The following is a 23607-nucleotide window of genomic DNA, read 5'->3' on the forward strand; positions in this document are numbered from 1 at the left end:
GTAAACACACCAGGAGGACGCAGCAGAGAAAGGGCTTAATGCATACAAAAGGAGGCAGCAAGAATTCAGAGATGTAGGGTACCCCAAAACCGGCTCCCAGACAGAAAAAACAGTGGGTGAGGTTTGAAAAGGAATAGTGCAGGGCTCACTCCCCCACCAGGGGCAGTCCCCACCCCCTCTTCTGCCAAACAGAAGCAACAAAATAAAATACAGGGAAACTTTTATTTTTCAGTTTCACCAAGGTTTTGCTCTGTTTTTTGATATTTTTTTTTGTTTTTGTCTTCAAGCCGCTTATTAGTGGACAAGTCCGGTCAGTTTTTGTATTAAAAAGGATCTTGATGGAGGTAGCTTTGTCTCTGTCCTGGCTTTCGCTTGGTCTTGCCTGCACACTCGTCTCAGTAAACAAACTCAAAATAAAATTAAAAACGAAAACTGGAACTCCAGGCGGAGGCAGCGAGCAATGCAGCCAGGTTCTCCATGTAACAGCCATGGCGCTGTGGCCTCCAGTCACTATATACAGAGTCCATCATACATCCCCCTCTCTCCTAAAAGCACACTCCTTGCTCCAACGGGCTGGCTGCAGTGGAAGGAGTTTCTTCTCCTCCCCAGAGACCTCCGCAGCAGCTTCCATGGAGGGAAACAGCACCCAGTCAGGAATGTCAGGCAGAGGGGTAGAGTGTGAAGGGGTGGGGTAAGGGGGGTCACTTCAGCTTGGCCAAGAGGTCAACAGCACTGGGCCAGGGACTCACTGCTGCTGGGCCACCTGTAGAGTGAGAAAAGATGATCCGAGACTCAGCGCTGGTGAGGGGAGGGTGGCCTTCCCCGCAGAGCACCCCCAACCAACTCCTTACTGACCAGAGAGGGTACGTACTTGTTGGGGAGGGGGTGGCGGGGGGGGCTCGCTGCTGCGGTTGGCCAGCCGGCTGAGGATGTTGCGCTCGGACATCTGGAGACGCACGGCCACGGGGGGGATGCGGGCAATGGTGGCGGGCAAACGAGTCACGTCTGCCTTCATGTCACTCAAAAGCTCCTCCAGCTGCTTCAGAACTGGAAGAGAAAGCGACATCTGTTCAGAGGGGAAAGGGACGCCCCATAGGGAAAAGAGCAGAGGACCCATCTCTGGCCAAGGCCCAGCCAATTAATGACGGTGGCTGCGCCTCTGTGATAATGTATTTAAGAAGAGGAACCTGAGGGGGACTTCGAGGAGGAGATACGAGGGCACCTGTGCAAACACTGAGGTCAGTGGAAGGAAGGAGGAGGAAGAGGGGAAGGTGCACCAGAGAAGAGACACCCCTGGATCCCGTGGCGAGACAGCAGGGACCTCCCTGCCACCATGGAGGTCACCGTAGGAGCAGAGATTTGCCTGTGGGGGACCCCCAGGACTCTGGGGGAAGAAGCAGCCCCCACTGTTGTAGTTCAGTGCTGGGAGGAGCAACACGTGAAGGTGACCCATGGCGGAGCATCTGGAGAGGATGTATCCTGTGGGGAGGAGTCACAGTGGAGAGAGGCTGTGGAAGGCTGTCTGCCATGGGAGGGACGCCCCGCGGAGCAGGGGGGAATGCAGTAGAGTGCTGCCCCCCTACCCTGGAGGAAGAAGCGGCCCCATCCCCTGGCACTGAGGTAGAAATATCAGGAACAAAGCTGGGCCTGGGAAGAAGGGAGGTGCGAGGGGAGGTGTCTTTTTAAAATATGGTAACACTTCTCACTGTCCCATTCTGTCTGTTGAGTATTGTTTTTGTTAGCGTTTGAATTAAAGCGATGTTCTTGTCTTCTTCCCCTAGCAAGCCTGGGTGAGCGACTCCTCCCTGTCCCTGAGCCTTTTTGTTTCATTCTTCTCCTTCCCAGTGCTGGGGGGAAAGGGGTGAGTGAACAGCTGCCCTCTGGTCCTAAACCACAACAAACACCTATCCCACCCTTGTTTAACACACTTACCTTTGTGCAGCACAGCATTGGCTGGTTTATTCCCAGCCATTGACTCCTTGGATAGGTGCTGGTGGCTCTCAGCCAGGCATTCCACCTCTGCGAAACGTGTGTTCAGAGCCATAGATGGATGAGATGGGTCTTCTGACATGTTCAGATAAGCAGCTCGCCGCAACTGCTCCTCAATCACCAGTGCTTGCTCCAGGAGCTACAAGACGGGGCAGTAATGAGAAAAAGACTTTCAGCAGTTGCCCAAAACACAAGTCTGTTTGCACCCCTGGTCTCTCCTGATCCAGTTCTCCACTATCTCAACAAGGTGAGATTCTGCAGCTGAACCTCCTTTCACCAGCTTCTGTTTTATACAGAGTTAAGGCCTAAAGACCCCAAAACAATTCAGGGCTCCGTTAAGCTAGGCCAGGTACACAAGAAAACCAGATTAACAGAAGACTACCATAAATCCTCTAGGATTCTCTTTCCTTCTCAGATTCTAAAGACCAAGTTGTTGGCTATTTTACTCTTTCTTTATAGAGAAAAGGGGATAGAGCTTTCTCTTTGAACCCAAGTGAGAAGTATCCCATCCTACTTTTAAGAAGAGTAAAAACTGTTAAGCATGTCAGGGACATTTGGAGAAATCAGATTGAATTCTGTTAGTGCAGAACCGATCAGCCAGACTACACTGAATTAATGTTTTGCCCCAAGACTGAGAACTACATGGCCTTTATTTGGGTTGTTCTTAAACCACTCCCAGAACTAAGCTACAGCCACTCCCAAACAGGCTGAGGCCAGGACTGTCCATACAGTGTTTCTAAGTTCTGCTCAGGCACTCTGAGGCAGTTGTAGCACACCAAGCAGAAGCTGTGCTGGAAACAGCCACTTCAACATTAAGCCTCCTGCACAGTAGTTGTTCAATACACATTTGGAGAGAGAGCACAGAACCAAGCTCCCCAATACCATTTCTAGAGTAAAGGGAGCTCCTATCACGGAGCTACTACATGACCCTGAGAGATATCACTTATATCCCCCCACCCCCGCAAACATAAAGGCACTGCAGAAGCCTTCACTTAGCAGAAACTCAGAACAGCAAGCTCTCATTCTTAGAGGCCCAGCTGGCTGAAAAGCACTTACCATACTGAAAATAAACCCTTACCTTAAATCTCCTTGCCAAGAACTTATTCTTTATTTCCAGGAAGTTACCCCTGTTCATCTCACCCTTGAAGGGTTCATTGAGGATGGCGTAACGGGGATCATTCTGAATATCCTGCCAACGGGCATAGCCATGACTGAGATGGGATGAGCTCAGGCAAACAAAGGCAGTGAGAACAAGGGAATACACGGCCCAGGCAGATACAGTTCTCAAGAGGGGGTGGGGCACCGCGGGTGCAGAGAGGGGAGGAATAGGAGCCAAGGGAAAGGAATGAGAACTATGTCCTGCTAAGTCATAACCATGCTGGCAGGAAACTCCTCCTCCCACCATCACTTTCGCTCTCGTGAAAGAAGATAAAGGCGCTCTCTCAATGTACTCCCGTCAGACCAGGAGAGTCACCCTCACAGTGACAGCTTTATATAAAGGGGAGAGAACCAGTCCGTCAGGGTAAGGATACTTGATAATCCCAGCAAGGAGCCAGTAGTCATGACGCCGATGCCAGATCTCATAGGTCTTCTTTGTGACAGTTGCAGCCCGCTCTTCATTCTGCCACAGGGAGTGTAGTTCTGGAAAGGCAAGAGACACCAAAACAGTTGAAAGTTGTTTCAAACACACAAGCAGGGGCATATAAACAAGTTCAAGCATATAAAGATTTCTCGTACCAGTGAAGCCACCATCTGCTATGTTGAACATGAAGCGCTGCTTTACTGCCTTCTTGTGCCTTTCATCCACCGACTCTTTCAGCATCTCTCCATTCTGCAGCATCACCACATCTCTCTTATCATCCTCCTTTTTCTCATCTGTACACACAGGAAATTATTAGAAAGAACACAGCAGATACCACAGCAATGACCCGCAAGGAATCCCTGCAGGAGAGGGATTAAGGAAGAGAATGGAATTATCATGACTCACCTTTCTCATCCAGAGTGATTATAGGAGGTTCAGGGGGATTCTCAACAGGCGCCCTGTCTTCCACTTTCTCCACGTCAGCTGCAGGAGAGAAGGGCAACATGAGATGTAGGGGAACACAGCTAGTCCAAGGTTTTGTTCTTCAGTCTGTGAAACCTAATGTTATTCAAAGGAATAGCCCCAGATTGTCTACATTTATGCCTGTTTCTTTAGGATGAAGCGCTGAAGCAAAGATGATGCAGCTTTAGGAAAATAGTATTCAAGAGGGAGGGGGGGTTTATTGCTGTTCAAGGTATTAAACAACCTCCCTAGAGATACCTTTGCTTTCTACTTCCATTGGCTCATCTGGTCTTTCCTTCACCTCTGGTTCCTCTACTTTTTTTTCATCTGCTTCTGTGGGGTTCACCGGGGATTTTGCTTCCTGTGGCGGTGTCTCCACAGGCTGGGCACACTGCTGAAGACAGAAATCAATGAGAAGTGAGGTAAAGCAGCACATGGAAACAAGACAGTTGCAGCAGTTTGGAAAGTAAAGATGCACAGAACTGTCAGGCCAGTTCTGAGGACCTGAGAACTATCTTTAAGTACCATTTCAAGAACTTACCTCTGTCTCAGCAGCTGAACAACACAGAGGAGGCAGAAGTAGACACATTTGCAATTGCATGAGGCAAACAAGCAATCCAATACTCACCTCCATAGGGACTTCTGTTTCAGTAGCAGCAGCACTGAGCTCCTTCTCTGGTTCAGATGGCTCTCCTTGCTCTTTAGCACTAGCTCCTTCTTCTACTTTTACTCCTTCTTCTGTGTATTCCCCACCCCAGCAGACAAAAGAAGAGAAGCCATCAGTAAGGTCTTCCCCTCACTGTTCCCAAGTACCCATCTCCTTTGCTCCCAGAGATGAGGCCCATCAAAATGGGACCAACATCACTCAAGATGACTCCCCCTTTCCTGCCCACTACGAATGCTGGGCTTCTCTTCTGACTGAAGTCAGCTCATACAGGGGAAGCTGGTGTCCTCTCTTGCCTTTAAGGGCTTGCACATGTCTTTGGCAGCCCTCCTAACCTGAGAGGTAAGTTGATCTGCGTCCATCCCCAGACCCCACCACCACAGCTCTGGTGAGGGGAACAGCCAGGATGAGGTCAGGACGCAGGACTGCACAAGAGGGGAACCCTCACCAGGTGGAGGCACAGGGGCAGGCGTATTTGGCTGCGTATCCCCCGGTGTCGAAGGAGTTGGAGTTTTGGGAGAGGGTGAGCTTGGCTGCGAGAGTTTCTTGTTCTCCTCTATCTCTGCCAGTTCTGGCATACTCCAACGGCCATTCACATGCTCAAATTCCTGCACCTGCATGAGAGGGAGAGAAAGTCCTATCATTGGAGGACTCATACAAAGCTTGTCCTCAAACCAGATGAGACAGACCACTCAACATACAACAAAAGTAAGTGTGAAAGGAGAAGTAACTCACTAGCTCTGGACACCAGTGACTACAAGTTGTATGGAAAGCAAAGGCTACGTTGCTCTGCTAGACACCTACCTTTTTGCGTATAAGTGACATGACCCCAATGCGAGTCAGGACATGCTGTCGAGAAAGACCTTCCCGTGGGACCCCATCTGCAAAGGTCTCTGCACCATCAGCTCCAGGTTCACATAAATGGCGCATGAACAGCGAGACGTACGCCCTGGAGAATTAAGAGACACAATTAGACTGCAAACCAGGTGAGCTGGAGATATGCATTATCAGACCCCTTCCAACTCCTAACCTAGAGTAGCACAAGTTCTGGGATTCCAGCTTCCTTCAAGGAACAAAGTCCTGACAGAATTACTACATACATAAAGCTGACTTAAGAGTCTTGAGCCAGAAACAATAGTAAGCTCAAAAAGGACTCAGGGAAGAGTAGTCATTACATGCTTACCTGACCATGCTACTCCTCTAAAAGCATTTGCTTTTGGTGACTGATGAGTCAGGTCCAAGGAAAAGAACTGGAAACAGGCCCCTGTCTCTCCCAGCTTATACTTCAGTCCCCCACAAAGAATCAACACATTAAGGAAATGTAGTCTCTAAGTAAAGGCCAGAAAAAGCCCAGTTCTCATTCCTCCCCAAAGGGACTAGATGTTGCCAGTCTTCCATCCCTGCCTAACGCAGACTCACTTGAACTCTTTCTCTGACTTGCCACGGAGGTCCCGAACAAGCCACTGAGTGGTGAAGGCATCCTGAGGTGGCATTCCATAGCGCATGATAGCATTGAGGAAGGCTTTCCGCTGGCGGGCATTGAAGCCCAAGACCTAGAATAGAAGACAAGACAGATATGGCAAGAGCTATACAGAAGCAGCTAGGATGCAGACACCTACCCTGGTACTACCTACCTCAATGTTCCCTCCCACACGGGCAAGTAAGGGAGGCAGAGGCTTATCCTTATCATTTCTCAAGCCTTTGCGGCTAGGCCGACGAGCTGCTGAAGAGAGAAATGCAGCTAAGGAGGAGAGACAATGCACAGCATATTGTCGTGTGAATATTTCCCTTGCAGAACAGCACCACAAAGTGTATAAATCACACAAATCAAGTCCCAGCTGTTCCCACACTCAGAGAAAGTGACCCAGGAACTCTGGCTTCACCAGAACTTACCTTCAGACCTTTCATCAAAGTCCTCGTCTCCTTCTTCAGAAGCAACTGAATAGTCTGACTGATTATCTGACTGGTCATCCTGCCAGTCTGAAAGAAAAACAGCACGTGAGCCTGAGACGCTACTCCGTTACTTCCTAGCAACATATACTTACACCCGTTTCTCCCTCAGGTTCCTGTGGATTTGTACCTCTATCCTCCTGCGAGCCATCATTGTAGTTAACTTGCTTGCGAATACGTTTGCCCTTGCCCAGATTCCTGGCCAGATCCTCCTGTTGCTGTTCATAATGGTGACGCAGCAGTTTCTCCCAGTAATCAGGATCCACTGACTCCTCCTGCTTAATGATCTCCCGTTCAACCTCCTCTTCCTCCTGCCACAGAGAAGTAACAAATTTAGAGACCTATGCTCCAAATCCCAACCTGTGAGCAGATACATGCTTGCGTGCCCTTAAAAGCATCAGAGCTCAATTTGCTTAATTGATCCTACATCACTCAGCAGAAGATACTGACATCCACCTCATACTCACCCCCATCTCCTCTTCACGAACCACATACTGGGCTACCTTGAAGGAGCTGAGATACTCATTCATGCCCTGCAGTTCTGTATCTTCTGTCTCATCCTGGTTCCGATCCAAAAGACGCTCAATGGCTTTGTCATCGTAGTGGATGACACTGCTGTCCTCACCTTCTTTGTTATCCCCTGAGGGAAGAGCACAGGCAGGGTTGCTGTGTGGCTCTCAAGGGACTAGGAAAGGGAATGCCACCCTGGACCTCTCTGTAGAGCTAGAATCAACACTGTGCCTACAGTCGCTTGCTAAGTAAGAGCCAGACCTCCCCACCTCCTTCAGTTCTATTCCCAGGCACTCACCCCCCTCAGTAGCCTCATCCTTGAAGAGCTCTTCAGTGCCAAATTTGAGAATGTCATCAAGTTCCTGTTTGGACATGGAGCCTGTCTTGGAGCCCAACCCTGGTCTCACTACCAGATGAGTTAGCATCATTTTCTTCTTGGCCACCTGAGTGATACGCTCCTCCACTGAGGCCCTTGTCACAAAGCGGTATATCATCACTTTCTTGTTCTGTCCAATTCTGTGTGCACGACTGAAGGCCTAGAAAAGAGATGTGCTCAGAACAGTCTAGAGCTACACAAGTAGTAGTCTGATACACCCTGCTGTGTTGGGTTGGGGGGGGGGGGGGGGGCAGGGGCTACAGCGGTGGCTCCTGTGAGAAGCTTCTCAAAAGCTCCCCTGGCTCCAAGTCAGACTCGCCTTTGGCCAAGGCCAAACCAATCAGCAATGGCAGCTGCACCTCTGTGATACTGTATCTAAGAAGGGAAACCTGGGAGAAGGAGCTGGAGTTGTGAGGAAAATACCTCTGCAAACACCGAGGTGAGCGGAAGGAAGGAGGAGGCCGGGGAGGTGTGCTCGAGCAGAGACCCCCCCTGCAGCTGGTGGCGAGAGAGCAGGCTGTGTCCCTGCCCCTGTAGCCCACGGAGGTCACTGGTGGAGCAGATGCCGACCTGTGGAGGACCCCACGCCAGAGCTGTGCCCAAAGAAGGGCTCTGAGCTAAGCCCCTGCTATTGTAGTGCAGCGCTGGGAGACTGTGACACATGGGAGAGACCCACACTGGAGCAGGGGAAGAGCTGTGGCCCGTGGGAATGACTCACGTTGGAGAAAGTTTGTGGAGGACTGTCTCATGTGAGAGGGACCCCACACTGGAGCAGGAAAAGAGTGTGAGGAGTCCTCCCTCTGAGGAGGGGGGAGCAGCAGGACTGACCAGAGCCCCCATCCCCTGCCCCACCTGGGGTGTTGGAGGCAGAGAAATTGGGAGCAAAGCTGAGCCTGGGAGGAAGGGAAGGGTGTGAGGAAGGTGTTTTTAAGATGTGGCTATACTTCGCACTGTCCTACTCTGTTAAGTGGTGGTGGTGGTGGTGTTTGAATTACTGTTCTTTTTCTCCCCCTAACAAGTCTGTCTTTTGCCTGACCATAATGGATGAGTCATCCCTCCCTGTCCTTGTCTTGATTCTGAAGCCTTTTGTTGTATTCCTGAGGGGGAAGGAGTGAGCATGCAGCTCAGTGGTGCTCAGTTGCCCTCTGGGCTCAAACCACGACACCCGCCTACCTCCATAAATTTCCCAGTTGCCTTCATGCTGGCTCTTAACAATAGCAAAGGCTGGGCCCTGGAAGAACCCTCTACTATTTCACTTCCCAATTCTACCCATCCTCACTGCTCTAATTTTGCATATTTCTAGAGGGGAACTCTCACATTCCTTCACACCTCCCGATGATTTTATTTCCCCTCTTTCACCGGATTACTCCGTAGTGAGTGGTCTCATTCAGACTCACCTGGATATCGTTGTGGGGGTTCCAGTCTGAATCATAGATAATCACAGTATCTGCTGTGGCCAAGTTAATACCAAGACCCCCAGCTCGTGTTGAAAGCAGAAAGCAGAACTGCTGCGCACCAGGAGCTTAGACAAAAGGAGAGAACAAAAGTAATCAACGGAGAGTGCATTACTCAAACAAGGATTTGTATCTGACCCGCATCACTTGAGGGGGAATCGTTACAGGTTTAAGGTTCCAGGAGAGCAATGGAAGACTTGGACCACAACAATCCTTAAGTGCATATAAGGCAACAGTTTTCATTTTGCAAAGAAAGTAGGAGACTCCATACCATTGAAGCGATCAATAGCCTCCTGACGCATGTTGCCTGTGATTCCTCCATCGATCCGCTCATATTTGTACCCTTCGTGCTCCAAGAAGTCTTCTAGAAGGTCCAACATTTTAGTCATCTGCATATCAGAAAAACACCACATCAGTGTGAGGGACAAGGGGATACCAGATCAACAGGTTCCCTTCTCAGAAAAAGAATTCCCAACCTTAAGGTTTTTTCCCCATATACCTGAGAGAATATAAGCACCCTGTGACCTCCTTCCTTAAGGTTCTTTAACATCTTCTGGAGCAGCAACAGCTTTCCAGAGGCTCGAATAAGAGCACTACCATCATACATGCCATTTGGCATTTTTGGAGCTTCCTGAGAAAGAAAAAAAAAAAGAAAAAGGAGTAAGAGGTGGAGTGGGGAAAGAAAACAGCTTGAAGGGATGTAGGTCTTAGTTCCTAGCTGTGTTCATCAGATGCTGACTCACATCTGGTCATTTAGCTTGGCACAACCACAGTCTGTAGCACTACTTATCTGAAACATCAGTGCTACCCTGTGCCTCATCTCTTGCAGTTTGACTCCTACATGGCCTCCTCTTTCTTACTGACTTAGTCCCTACTCTTACTGTCTTCACCACCTTGCGTGAGTCACAAGATGCTCCTGTCAGATATACTGGAAAAGAAAAGGCCTTCCAGCATATTGGGTCTACATAAAGACAGGATGAAAAAGATATAGGAGCAGAAAGAGAGAAAGGGGAACCCCTTCATGCTTCACTAGGGAGCTAAATGGCTCCCCGATAACAGCCAGCAGGGAATTTGCTTATACAGAATAAGTGACTGGACGTACCATAGCAGCCACAGGAAAGAGGTAGGGGTGGTTACAGCACTTCTTCAGATCCATAACAACATTGAGCAAGGAGACTTGGTTACCACCACCCCGTGCATTCAGTGCCTCAAAGTTTCTTGTCAAAATGTATTTATAATATTTCCTGAAAAGAAAAAAAAACAAACTCAGACACCCCTCATGAGAATGACTAACATACTCTCTTGCTAAACTCTGCACAGCTCCTGGCATTACCTGCCAGCTACCTAGGCTCTGCCTGTGGCATTCACTATCTCTTTATCCCTTACATCAGAGCACAGGATTAGTCCTCTCTCTGCTGTAGTGGCAGCAGGAAATGTTCCTCCTATCCACTGTGTAGAAAGCCCTATAGTGAGGATGAGGCTGTTTCAGATCCTCTTTGAAATAACAGAACAGAGTAACAGTAGATCAACAGCAGGTGCTCTCTTCATCCTCACACTCACTTCTGCATGGGGCTCAACTCCACTCTGACAATGAGTTCAGTCTTAGATGGCATATTCTTGAAAACATCAGCTTTGAGACGCCTCAGCATGTGTGGGCCCAGCATGTCATGCAGCTTCTTGATCTGATCTTCCTTGGCAATATCTGCAAACTCTTCTAGGAAGCCCTCCAAGTTACTGCAGAGAAACAGACACTCAGCAAAAGCCACAAAGGAAAGAGGGGGGAAAAAAAAGCAAACGAGGAAGGGGGTAGGAGTGACAAGACAGGCAAGCTGACTTGCACTGCAAGACATACTGGAATCTCTCTGGCGTCAGGAAGTTCAGCAGGTGGAACAGTTCTTCCAGGTTGTTCTGCAGGGGAGTTCCTGTAAGCAGCAGCTTGTGCTGGAGGGAGTAACCATTCAGCACACGGAAGAACTGGGAAGTAGAGAGCAGGGAAGAAATGGTGAGGGGGAAAAAAACACCCACAAACCCAAAACCACACAAACATGTCAAAGGCTTATTAAGTCACAGACCTACAAAAAAAAGTATTTCTGCTATAAAAAAAGTTGACACCAAGCTAGGGTTCAGTTTAGATCACATTAGCTGTTTGGACAAGAGCTCCAAGTAGTTCACATTCCAGTCAGGGTCACTAGACTGATCTCATTTGGATCATTGTTCTGCATACCTAAAACATGACTGCAGCAAATCCTACAAGCCATCAGGTGCCAGTAGGTTTCCTTTGCTCTTTTAAGTTACAAGCTCTTTCAGACCACCAATCATCTCCAAACTGCTGTACTATGTACTTTTTCTTGCTAAATTAGTGTTCCACATTCTTACAACTACTCTGCCTTGAGAATTCTAGAAATAGCTAAGTCACTCTTCCTATTCATATCAATCCTGGCAATGTTCCAGAGCTCTGAACAAGCAGAGGAGAAAAGAGCTAAGGATCTGCCAATGTGCCTTTAAGGTAATTTGTGCTGGTTTTCACAACAATTAAGTAATTCCAGACAGGAGGCACTGAGCAGTTAAAGTACTGAACTGAAAAGCACAAGTGTACCATGTTCACCAGCACAAATTGACAATAAATCAGTTACTGCTTTATAAGGTTGGCCATTTCTTTGCTTATTTTACACTGAGCATGATACAAGGTCAAACTTGAAAGGTAGCTTAGCTTGTACTAGATGGCAAACAAAAAAAGATGAGAAACCCACCACCACTTATGTTTTGGTTATCACATCAGAAGGATCCTTCTAGTGGCCTCCACAGCGATTTATCTTTCTACATATAGTTATACCCAAAAAACATTCTCATTTTAGAATCAAATATGGAAGTTACTGATTATATCTGCAAAACTTTGGTAGATAACCACAACCTGTCAAGAAGTGTCTGATCTGTCTTGCAGCCAAGCAGCTGCAGCTGTCCCTATGGGACAGGAAACAGCTCTAGAAAAAGATAAATTTAATGGTCTTGGATAACCAATCATAACTATCAGTCATAGCGTAACCTTGAGCCTTTACATCTTCTTTCAATTAATATGTATCAATAGTAAGCAATCATTACTACTTCCAGTAATTTCAGTGCTAAGCATAGAATGACATCCAGTCTGAGTGCCTACAATAAAAAAAAATATCCAGAAACTGGACTGCAAGCACAGCTGTGATCTCAGAAACACGCCTCACACCAAGGTCCGAAAAGCTAAAGCCATTTAAACAAAAAAAGATATCAAGAGGGAATTTTTTCTTAACACTGTTTCCAAGAACCTATAAAACCAGATTTCCAACAACAACTGTTTTTAGCCTACTGAGCTCTAGAACCCAGCTGAAGACAGACCAGAATTAAGGCACAAGGGCTCAGGGAGTGGCTGGATTAAGAAATACAGTCAAGTCTACTGAATTCAAACGAGCTTAGTCAAGGTGCAGCCTCATATAAAAGCAGCTATACGGCTTTCAGCATCTACCCAGGCATTTTTGAACACCTCTACCCACCTCTCCCACGTCTACAACATTTAATTAGTTCTGCTACCAAGCTAGATGAATGCAGAGAGCAAGCCTACTCTGGAAGCAGGATAACTGCACTCATGCAGCTTGTTTCACACTCAGTATGGTAAACCTTTCCGGAATAGAGGCGGTGCAGATATATGATCTGCTTTCAGAGAAGCCAGTTTGTATAATACAATGACATCCAGGCTGCTTCTGTTTTCCAGTACACACCAATTGCCGATTCACCCAGAGAGAAAGCTGTTTTAACCAGTGATAGAGATAAAAGTGAAGTTGTTGCCAATGATAATTGATGTCCAAATGAGGGCTGATTTTTTTTTAATAACATAAACTTACTACTGAACAAATGACTAAGAGTTGGCAGAACAACTTATGTGCTTAGGAGCAGCTATCTAATCTTCTGAACACTCTGCTCATTCCTCTCTGCCATGCCTACATGCTCTGTACCTTAGACTGATTGTTCTTCAGTCTGTGAGCTTCATCCACAATGAGACAGGCCCAGTCAATAGAGCCCAGTATGGCCATATCGATTGTGATCAGTTCGTAGGAGGTAAGCAGCACATGGAACTTCACAGCAGCCTCCTTCTGCAAAAGAAAAGTACAAAAGCGGTTAATGGCATAGGGGAATGCCCCAGGACAAAGTAGATGCAGTGTTTCTCCAAGTTATTCTGATGAGGCCTGGTCAAACAGCACATCAAAAACGTTTCACACCCACGGTTTCCTGTCACAAGATTCAAAACGCGACCCAAACCATTCCAGCCCTTTCAGCCCCCATTTCTCTCAACACATGTAAGCCTCCTCAACCCCCTCACAGTACCTGCTACTTCTGGACAGTTGCCAAATATTGTAACAGAGGAGTTTAACAAATAAACAGAAAATAGAGGCGTGTTCGGGAAATAAGATTTGGGGAAGAGTGGCTCATCAAAAAGCTAAGACTTAAGCAGGTAAGTAGTTTATTGTGGAACTTTAAATTACTGTTAATACTTAATGCGGTTCAATTTCAAGAAAGGAGTCCTACCTATTTCTGCCACTGGAAAAGCTTTAGCTCCCATCTTGCTTTTACTAGGAAGTCCAAAGTTCTACAAAAACCAACCACCTAGATCAGGCTCAGAATGCCATTTCCCAGATGTCTAGGCCTGTCAGCCAGTTCCTCAGAGGGATTAAAACATTGAAACTGTTTTGTATGTTTGTCTTTTTCATACAATGGCAATTCTGACATTGACTTAGATCCATAGAAGCAATACACAGCTTCACAGATTAAGGAGAGAAAAGAGAGACTTGCCTACGGTCAGTACTACCTTAGTCAACTCTCTTTTTCCAGTACTGAATTAGTTCAGACTAGTAGGAGTGTTTAAACAGTCTAGAGCAGGAGTCTAAACACCCACTAGTCATCAATTTGCAGTCATTTCCCCTTGGAAACTACATGTATAATCAGTTCCCAGGGACATCAGAGTATCTGAATCTCAGCTGCTCAAAGTCAGTCTAGTGCATCTCTTCTTTCAGTTCTGGCTTGCATTACAGCAGAGTTCTGTACCTTCATTCTGGATGCTTTTTTGCCTCCACGTATGGCATTATCCTCGAAAGTGAACTCATTCTCACGGATGATGGCCCGACTGTCTTTGTCTCCGACATAGGTCACCACATACATATCTGGGGCCCACATCTCAAATTCTCGTTCCCAGTTGATGATTGTGGACAGTGGGGCACTCACCAAGAAGGGACCCTTTGAGTGGCCCTATGAATAAATCAGTAAGAGCATTAGATGAACGCAACCACTAACACAGAATCTCCCTGGGTAGTCATCTCCCAGCTCTCACCTCTTTGTATAAGGAGTATAGGAACACAGCTGTCTGCACAGTCTTTCCCAGACCCATTTCATCAGCCAAGATTGTATCTGTGCCCTGGGCCCAGGAGAAGCGCAGCCAGTTCAATCCTTCCAGTTGGTAGGGATGCAAGGTTCCCCCCGTCACATCGAGGTACTCCGGTTGCCGGTCATACTTCACTGTCGGCTACAGTGGAAAGAAGGAAGAGTTGAGATCCTTCAGCTTAGCTAGACAGCTACCAAGACTCCCTTCCCAGTCACCCACATATTCCCTAGTGCAATGAGACTCCACATAGGACAACCAGTCTAGCACCAGACCAAATTCCCAAATGGCCAAAGGTATCCACCAAAAAGCTTTTTTTTTTTTAATAAAACCCTTTCACCAAGAGCCAGTCAGCATCTCACACAACTGAGAAGGTGGGCCTTTGTCCAAAGGCTCTATAACCCATTCCTTCTTTGGGCCACGAAGGAACTCTAAACCATATGCTTTTCACTGTTCAGTTTCCCATTTACCTGCCTCCCTCCCCAAAAATAAGCAGCTGTATCAGATGGCTTCTAAGCAATGAACAGTGACTTACATCCACTGTGGGAGTCTCAGGGGGCCTTTCCAGTTTCCGCATCTTCACTTTCTTTAACTTCTTACCAGGCCTGCCCTCTTCACCTCTCATCAGTTCCCTGTGCAAAGACAGTCCCAAGAACATGCAAATTTAACAGCTTTTACAAAAGACTGAGGGAAAACTATTGCAAAGAAAAGGAGGGTGATCATTCAACTCAAAACAGGCTCAAGAGAACAGGGTTGGAACCTTCATGAACTGGTGGAGAGGCACAAGGCCCCTGCCCAAAGGATTAAGTAGTCAGCACAAGACACTAATTAGCTATCTCCATATATTAATCCAGCCAGTGCTGGGGGCTGACATACTCCAGTATTTTCTCTTGAGGGAAGGGAAAGGAACACAACCTCTAGATACTTCTCTTACCTGTGATTCCAGTAGGCTTGCTTGTAGAGGTCATAATCTTGGATATCCACATCTTCACTTTCCCAAGATGCCTGGTCATAGGGTAGATCTCTCCATTTAATCAAATAGTGGACATTCCCCTTCTTATCCACACTGTGGAAGAAACCAGTAAGTCTTAAGCACAGTGAAGTGACAGTATTCACACAACCCAATCAAATGGGAGAGAAGGAAAGGATCCCTTAATGAAGCAACAGAAACAGAACAACGTTTGTCATACCGACAAAAGAACTCCCACTGTTTCCCCCCAGTCACACTGCAGTTTAGCTCATCCACTCTCCCTTAGCCCTGCTTAAGATCTTTGTTGAAAATGCCCTTTGCTACCTCTCCTACCTATGATTAAGGATCCTGTGGATCATCATCCACTCAGGCTTGATCCCGTATCGATAGAAGCGCTCCTCCATTTCAGCGTATTTGGGGTCCTTGTTTTTTCTCTTTCGGCTTTTCTCCTCTTCCCCTCCAAAGTCTCCTGAGGGTGGCTCATCCATATCGTTTTTGCGTTGGTAGTTACGAAACATGACCTGACAGTGCAGCTCCAGCTGGAGTCAGGACAGAGGCAGTTAGTCAGTGTTTTCCCCGCAACTACCCAAAGTATCTCCCCCCATTATCCACCCTTATGACATGGTTAGAGTCCTCCACTCACCTGCAACTCTGACACCCAAGAGCAGTGCCAGTAGGACATGCCCTGCCATTTGACAAAGAACTGCCTTTCAGGCCGACCCTCTAGGGGCTTAGGGGGAGGTGCATTAGGGTCTGCATCGGGTGGACGTGGTGGTGGGGGGCCAACTGGGGGCTGACCCCATTTCCAGATCAAGATCTTCTGCACTTTTCCTTTCAAAGCTGGGCACTGAAAAAAGTTAAACAGAACTTGTTACATCAGAGGGAACGTACTCTTAACACACAAGCACTGAGGAGTAGAAACATACAGAGTCACGGTTCTCTTTCTTAGTTATAGCTTTACTATACAGATGGAATTTGCTTTTTGGACTTGGAAGTTTTCACCCTCTTATCTTCAGTATTTCTTTGAGCTTTCTCCAGTTTGACTTTTTTCTAGGACTGACAAGCCCCAGACTGAATTCAGCATCTCAAATTGGTCGTCTCCCAGCGCCACACCAGTTGAGAAATTCTACAGGAAATACAGGAATTGATAGGCTTGATGAGCCCAGCAGTCTATCCAACCACAACTCCAATGAAAGTTTGTACAGAAAATATTTTGCTGAGGAACTATCACCCAGCATGTCCTGAAGCAGCTTTTTTGTTCATCAAAGTCCTTGTCACCTAATGAAAGCACGTAACACCATTTATAGTATTTCATTTCAAGAACTTCCTGGAAGACTCTGACATTTCTCCCAACCATCTACTAAAAAAGGGCTTCACATTACAGAGCCTGCAGTGTAAAAAAACCTGCTTGGCTCAGCATCAGTCTAAAATATTTTTTTAAGCACTGAATTTGCTTGCACTCATTCTCCTGCTTCTACATACATATAGGATCCAAGAAAAATGAGTCTTGGCATCCTGGACCCAAAGCTGCCCAACTACTCTGAGCATGGGCAAGCCTCATGAGACTCAATGGCTGTATGCCTGTCCTTCCGGCTGTCTGGAGAAAACAAGGCACAATCCAGCCACAAAGTGCCTTGATGTTTCATGACAGAAGTGTGAGAGGAGACAGTTGGAGGACTAAGCATTTCTGGGAAAATATGCTGATCTAAAGGGATTAGATCTATCAATCTCTTGTAGCAATAGGAAAATGGTACTAGCAGAAACTCACAGTGCAGCGAGGACACAGCCACTCTCCGTTGGGAATCTCTGGCAACGGGGGATTCAGACAGTGGATGTGATAGGACGAAGGACAAGCATCACAGCACAGCAGCTCTCCTCCATCCTTGCAGACTCTACAGAACTCCATATGGTGGTCATCCTCCTCCTCAGCATCCCCCACAACATCCTCCAGGATTTCCTCCCCTTCAGAGTTATCCTCCTTTGCCTCCCACTGGATGCCCTCTTTTTCCTATAGGAGAAGGAAATCAGAAAACCGAAGTCACACATTTGTGATTATTTTATCACCACAGAAGAGCAGCCCCGAGTCACTTGACATCCCCCTCCATGACCCCTTGCACAGTCTGGGGGAAGCCAGTACTCACACAGTGCGGGCAGCTCCATTTGCCTTCTGGGGCTTTCTCCATGTCTGGGTCCAGGCAAACCATGTGGTAGGCACGAGGGCAGGTATCACACAGTATAATTTCTCCTCCCTGCTGGCACACCTCACAGTAGTCCTGGTGATCAGTCTCATAGCCATCCACAGCCACTGTGGAGTCCTCCTCACCTGCAGAGGGTAGTGAGGAGTTACAGCAGCACAAGCCAGAGGTACAGGCTTCCTACAGCAAGGGAGGGTACTCTCCCAACAGCCTACAGTAGTAACATAGAGATCCAGAATACAAAATTCTTGCTCTGCCTATGTAAGCAAACAGGGCAGGGAGCAAGAGCTGTAACAGGAGTAAAACAAGCCCCTTTGTGCCTCCTTCCACCCATGAAATTAAAGGTGTAGTTGAGGCTAGGAAAACTCAGCACTGTGTCTGTTCCCCTACCAAGGTGAAAAAACTCCCAAAAGCTTTTCCTTACTAAAAATATAATCAGATTCTTCCTTCAAGAACAATTCTCTCACACGTGCTGTTAAATATCCAAATTCAGCACAGACATTCCTCTAATCTTTCTACACACTTAGCTGCACTTCTGGCTCCAACTGACAACAAGCATCAATACCTTTCTTTTTCTTTTTCCCAGCTTTGAGTTTTTTGCGACTGCGGCTACTACGGCTTGTAGATCCATCTGAAACAGAGTAGCTGTTGATGCTGGCATCATCAAAGTCTGACTCCACATCCAGATCATCATCTTCACTCTTAGATAAGAAAAAAAGCTATGTTACTCAGGCACGCATGCTGGGGGCAGCAACCAGACACGTATCCCAGCACTTCTAACACATCATCACCTCCTCTTCAGGAGGTCAAGGAAGGAGTGTCACTTACTGATGATCTTTTACGCTTGGAACCAAATCCTCCCAGTTTGATTTTCAAAGGTGCCACCTTCTTTGTTTTAGGTTTCTTGATATCAGGAATACGAGGACTGGCCTTTGGCTTCCGCCGGGCATTGGGTCCTAGGAACACAGGAGCCTGCGAGTCAGGAGGACTACTGCCTTGACACCACTCACCCTCTACCATCCTGCCAGATTCTTCATCTCACCTTTGCCCTCCTTTGTCTTGGCTTTCCTGAGTGGCACATCTACAGGGGGCTGTGGCAGGACAGCATCCACATTTGTCACCATACTCTCCACTACTGCAACAGCCGCAGCAGCAGCAGCTGCCACAGATGCACCTGAACTTCCCTTGAAGGGGTTGTTTGTGCTAAACTCCCTCCATTTAGCTCCCAGCACCATCATCATCTTCGACACTGCTATTTTAGGGTTCTTGGCTGCAATAAGTGGCCTGCGTACAGTTAAGGAAGGAAGAGTTACTGAACCACCCTGAAGTCTAGATCGTTATTCCTCCCCGACACCCTAACCCGTCTGCCACCCCCATCAGCACCTCTATCTCAAACTACATTCCTTTCTAATCTCTGATCTCAACAGCCAATGAATCTCTCCACTCCCATCCTTCACTCCATGTGGAAGATGCAAATGCTCAGGGGCTTGGAAAGTGAAATGGAATTTAGCACACTAGGGAAGAAAGGACACTGGGAGCGAGGACTTGCATCATCTCGATCACTGAAAGCAAAAAAAATATGCAGATCAATTATTTAACTGTTGCTTCAGTTTTTGCTCTAGGTAGAACACTAGTGTCTCAAATGTGCCTTGAGGTTCCAAAAACAAGGAACCTAGTCCTTGTCCCAGCTCTTTGGTTTTTTAACTCCAGAGTCCTTCCAGGCTTGCGGTTCACCTGACAAACTGGCTGAAAGCTTTGTAGTTGGTGAGAGTGCGGTAATCCTCCTCTGTGAAAATATGATCAATATCCTCCATGCCCCAATCTTCCAGGAGCTGAGCAGATGACTTCGGCTCCTGTGCAAAGAGAATTGCAGCAACTCTGAGACAAAGCTCTAGTTCTGCTCTACGAAAAAGCAGAACTTCCACACATCTACAGATGACCCAATGGGTCAGGATCAGGGGATTTTCCCCCCCACCGCCCATCCACTTATCACAGCCATAGGACACAGCCTCAGTAGAACATCAGTGGAGGTGGGAAAAGTCTTTGGATTCAATATACATTCTAAGTGTGTTTAAGGCAGAAGAAGGGAAGGAATGCATGGTGGGAAAATGCCTAAATCAAGCAGGTCTAGTGGAGGAAGAGGAGACTGAACAGCCCCAACTCCACGTGCCATCACAAATGGAGAGGACAATGATCCCCAAAATCAGATGCATGGGAATGAGAAGCAAGCAGTCAGTCACCAGGGTAGCTTCTCACCTTTGAGTCATCATCTTCTTCCTCTTCTTCCTCCTCCTCCTTCCGCTTGGCTTTGTTTTTCTTTTCCTTCTTGGGCCCTAATTTCTTCTTTTTCTTCTTCCCAGGAGTGTAGTCACTGCCCTCACTGTCAGAGCGCAGAACCTCCTCTTCTTCCTCCACAAACTCATTCCCCTCACCAGAGCTGTCCCCCAGCTGGGGAGGGAGGGAGAGAGAAGATCAGGCAGCTGTGAGAAAATACCCTGGATAAGCACTAAACATCACACTCTCACCAAGCTCTAGAGGGTTCATACAGATGATTGCTGCCATAGGCCAACAATAACAGTAAGCAGCCTCACCTCATATATCTGTATTTTAGAGTGTCACCTTAGGCATCCTTTTCCTTACCTCCTTCTTCTGACGCTTGCTGAGCTTGGGCACTTTGGGTTCCTTTAGTTTCTTGGGCTTCTTCTTCTTCTTGATTTTGGGTGTCTCTGCCTCTGACAGAAGCTCTTCTTCTGGCTCTTCTTCAGGCTCTGGAGGGGAAGAGGCAACACGCCTCATTCAAACAGCATCGGCACACTACAGCATAGCCCACTCCTCACAGAGATCACTCAACTTGTTTACTTCTTGCTAAATACTTACAAACTTAAGACATGTTTACACCTGCTTAGTCTGTTACTGTTCACAACAGATACCAGGAACTGGTATCATAAGCTACCACTGCACATGGTCTTCCCCCTCCCCCCAACACCACCTATTTCCACAACATTCTTTCTCCAAACAGAGCTGCACTCAGATCTTGCCCTAACCCAACGAGAAGAGGAAAGAGCGTGGAGTAGACAGCCGTGTGTAAAGGACACAAAATGGTGAATGCGTTTGAGAACCTGACTAGGATACTGTTTCAGTCCACGGGCCTCCAGGAAAGAAACCCACAACTATCTAGCCTCTAGAGCAGTACAGAGCATCCTACAGCCACACGCAAAATACAGGCCAGTAAGCCACTACTTGTCCTCCTCCATAGTAAAGTTGCTACTCAGCAACTCCATTCTGACCCCAGTTTGATACAGCCTCCCCCCAACCCCTTCCCTCCACACCAACAGCTAGCAAGCTCACTGCCCGGCCAGAGGAAACACATGCCAGCTCCCCGCCACCGCAGGCTCCCATCTGTGCGCCCCCAGTCCCTGCCTGCCCCCGCCCGAGGGGCAGGGGGGGGCCAGACAGCCCTTCCCTTTGTGGCAGGCTGCGGGAGCAGCCCGGCCACCCGCCCTCCCCGCCGCCCCGCCCACCGCACACAGCCAGAGTCACTCCTTCTCCCTCCAAGGGAAAATGGCCTCCTGACCACAGGAGCTGGGCACGGTGGAGGAAGCCACAGGTCAGAGGAGCTACCGCAGCCAGGGGTGAAGCAGCAGAGGCTGAGGTCTCAGAACCTGGGGTCCTGCACCTGGCCCCTGCCATATCACCAACCAATGGATGTTTCTTCACTCCCACAGTCCTGCAACACCAGGTCCTTCAGGTATTCCACCTCTTCTCCCCCAAGTTCTGATTTAGAGCCTCTAGTGTCCTATCCTTTCCAACAGATTACCTAAAGCTCTCCAGTTTGCAGGGATTTTAACAGTTTTTCTTCACCAAGATTTTCCTTGGCTTACTGACAGTCCCCTTCAGCCTAAGATTTCAGAGGTGCCAGAAAACCCTAGAGTCAAAGCTTAAAAAAAGAAAGCCAAGCAAACAAAAAACCAAAAAGCCCACAACACCATTTTCCCTTTCCAGTCGCAACATTTCTCTTGTATGACACTGTAACACTACAGCATGAGTTAGAAGGAAAACTCAAACTTGTCTTACAATCCAGCACAACAGGATATACATTATCCCTTTTCACAAGGAAGCGGAGAATCCACATGTAGGTCCACAGAGCAAGTTGTCAACAACAACAGCAGCAGCAAAAAACCCAAAACAAAAGAGTGCCCAGGGCTCTAACTCAAGTCTCATGTTGATGATGAGGATGAAAACACGAGGGAAAAAGCAAGGTACAAAGACTACACAAAAAGCAAAGGTGAGCAAGCAGCACTGAGCGAGAACCCCAAGAAACCTCAATAATTGGGTGTGGTGATGAAGGAAAGTGGGTCACGCAACAGCCCAGGGCAGTTTGCTCTGGACGTCAGTTGGTCTATGTTCCCAGATGAAAGCAAGCCAGGCACCCTGCCCCTTCACATACTACCCCCACTTCTGCCTCCCCATTTATGAACTCGCAGGCGTTTTGGTTCCCCATCAAAACGACACTCTGCTTCCACCCCTTACACCTCCTCAAAGCACAGGCCCCGACAACCTGCAGCAGCTTGGAACAAAATCGGCTCCACCTGACACAAAGCCACAAGCCTCCCACTCCAAAGTAACCCCAGAACTCATGTATCAAAATCAAAAACATGTGTAACCCATAGTAAAAAAAAAAAGGTCATTCCCCAGCACATCATGTATTTCACATATTCAGTGTGAGACCAGCATCACTCCCATTTCACAGGCATGCCCTGCAGCCTCTCCATACCTGGATGCTGGGGGATAGCGTTGTTCAACAGGATCTCCATCTCATCATCATCGCTGCCCGCTGAGCACGGTGACGGAGATCCAATGCCCGATGCCATGTCCTCCAAGCTGGGGGAGGCCTGGGCTTATACACGGTGTCGTCTTCTTGCCAGTCAAGCCAGTACTTCATTGAAAAGAAAAAGAGAAAGTTACAGCAGACCTGAACTCCGTTTTCCCATGCAATAGTGCTACCAAGAGGATCCGTGAGAAAGCTTAGACAGCAACTTTACTGGATTTGGAGCCTACAGATAATAGAAACACCGGCAGCAAGTATCAGCTTAGAGTTGTGATGAAGCAGGCTTTGAAGACACCAGATATTAAACTGAGTCAGCAACTCAGCCCTGGCGAGAAAGCCAAAACAGCTGTCCTACAGGAAAATTCTCCCGTCCTCTGCAGCCGGGTGCCCTCGGTTATTTCTGCCTTGGGCTGAAGGAGGCGGCGAGGCAGCTGGGCTTCCAAAGGAGATCTGGGGCCAGCCGGGACGCTGTCAGCGAGCCGCCGGCCGTCCCCAGCCCGCCCGCCCAAACTTGGCGCGCCGGCCCCGGGCTGACACCGCCGCGGCCGGGGAGGCAGCCCAGCGTCGGCCTCCTCCTCCTCCTCCGGCCCCACACAAAAGGCAGGGCAGGCTCAGCGGCGCCGGCAGCCCCGAGCTGCTGCCCGCCGCACCCGCGCCCCCGCCCGGAGCGGGGCTGCGCGGCGCAGGGCGGGGGCGGCGGGAGGGGGTGGAGGGGAGGGGGGTGTGGAGGGGAGGAGGAAGGGGGGGGCAGCGTCTCGTTGGGGCACGGTCTCCCGGGCGGGGGCGCGGGGCGGGGCCGGGGAAGTCCGGCTCGCATGCGGTGAGGGGCCGGCGCTCCTCCCCAGGGACAGGCGCCGGCCGGGGCTGCGGGGACCGGCGGGGCGGCCGCTCCCCGGCGCGGTGTCGGGGGGGGGGGGGGGGGGGGGGGGAAGGGCGGGGGAACGTCCTGCGGCCGCCGGGGCAAGGGAACGGTGCGGCCCCCCGGGGGGAAGCTGCGGCTGGGGGCCGACGGGGCGCCCGGCGGAGAGGGGTGCCCGCCGGCAAGAGACGCCCAAGAGGCGGCGGAAGGCCCTGCCCGCCCTCGTCCCCTCCCGGCTCCTCACCCGGCTTCAGACCCCGGCTCTTCTCTCACCGCTGCTGCTGCTGCTCCTGCTGCTGAAGGGAAAATGGCTCCGGCCCCGGCACCGCCTCTTAAAGGGGAAAAAACCCGGCCAGGCCCCGCCCCG

At 48.8% G+C, this 23607-nt stretch overlaps 1 protein-coding gene and 1 non-coding gene across 11 annotated transcripts; both read right to left on the reverse strand.

Annotated features, from left to right (window-relative positions):
• Window positions 1-202: 202 nt before the first annotated feature.
• On the reverse strand, window positions 203-23607 carry CHD4 (chromodomain helicase DNA binding protein 4). 10 transcript variants are annotated; one of them, XM_074809935.1, is made up of 40 exons: window positions 23485-23607; window positions 22328-22489; window positions 20194-20321; window positions 19810-20001; window positions 19288-19406; window positions 18596-18837; window positions 18382-18509; window positions 18119-18254; window positions 17500-17681; window positions 17127-17366; window positions 16002-16205; window positions 15692-15897; window positions 15323-15454; window positions 14924-15020; window positions 14341-14532; window positions 14058-14258; window positions 12971-13108; window positions 10840-10961; window positions 10548-10721; window positions 10090-10231; window positions 9487-9618; window positions 9259-9376; window positions 8931-9055; window positions 7456-7693; window positions 7115-7287; window positions 6778-6958; window positions 6591-6677; window positions 6332-6417; window positions 6117-6250; window positions 5502-5646; window positions 5146-5311; window positions 4662-4771; window positions 4292-4427; window positions 3977-4054; window positions 3727-3864; window positions 3522-3630; window positions 3068-3200; window positions 1933-2128; window positions 872-1047; window positions 203-763 (listed from the first exon to the last, which is right to left on the reverse strand). In XM_074809935.1, the coding sequence occupies exons 2-40, from the start codon at window positions 22422-22424 to the stop codon at window positions 746-748; spliced, it is 5751 nt and encodes a 1916-aa protein (XP_074666036.1). In that variant the 5' UTR covers window positions 22425-22489; window positions 23485-23607; the 3' UTR covers window positions 203-745. The 10 variants fall into 10 exon arrangements, with proteins under 10 accessions (XP_074666036.1, XP_074666035.1, XP_074666027.1 ...); XM_074809934.1 differs by having other exon boundaries at window positions 4292-4424; window positions 6332-6420; XM_074809926.1 differs by having other exon boundaries at window positions 6332-6420.
• LOC141920370 (small Cajal body-specific RNA 11) lies at window positions 4979-5118 on the reverse strand. The gene has a single exon (XR_012622313.1).

Source organism: Strix aluco, chromosome 2 (genome assembly GCF_031877795.1).
Source record: "Strix aluco isolate bStrAlu1 chromosome 2, bStrAlu1.hap1, whole genome shotgun sequence".
NCBI lineage: Eukaryota > Metazoa > Chordata > Aves > Strigiformes > Strigidae > Strix > Strix aluco.

Excerpts from the sequence above, each read along its gene's own strand:
- CHD4 (XM_074809854.1), bottom strand. The coding sequence starts at position 22,424 with ATGGCATCGGGCATTGGATCTCCGTCACCGTGCTCAGCGGGCAGCGAT. Across the intron at positions 20,002-20,193 it reads GCAAGCGTCAGAAGAAGGAG|CTGGGGGACAGCTCTGGTGA; the intron begins GTAAGGAAAAGG and ends CTCCCTCCCCAG. Across the intron at positions 2,129-3,067 it reads TCTTGGCAAGGAGATTTAAG|CTCCTGGAGCAAGCACTGGT; the intron begins GTAAGGGTTTAT and ends CCCGTCTTGTAG.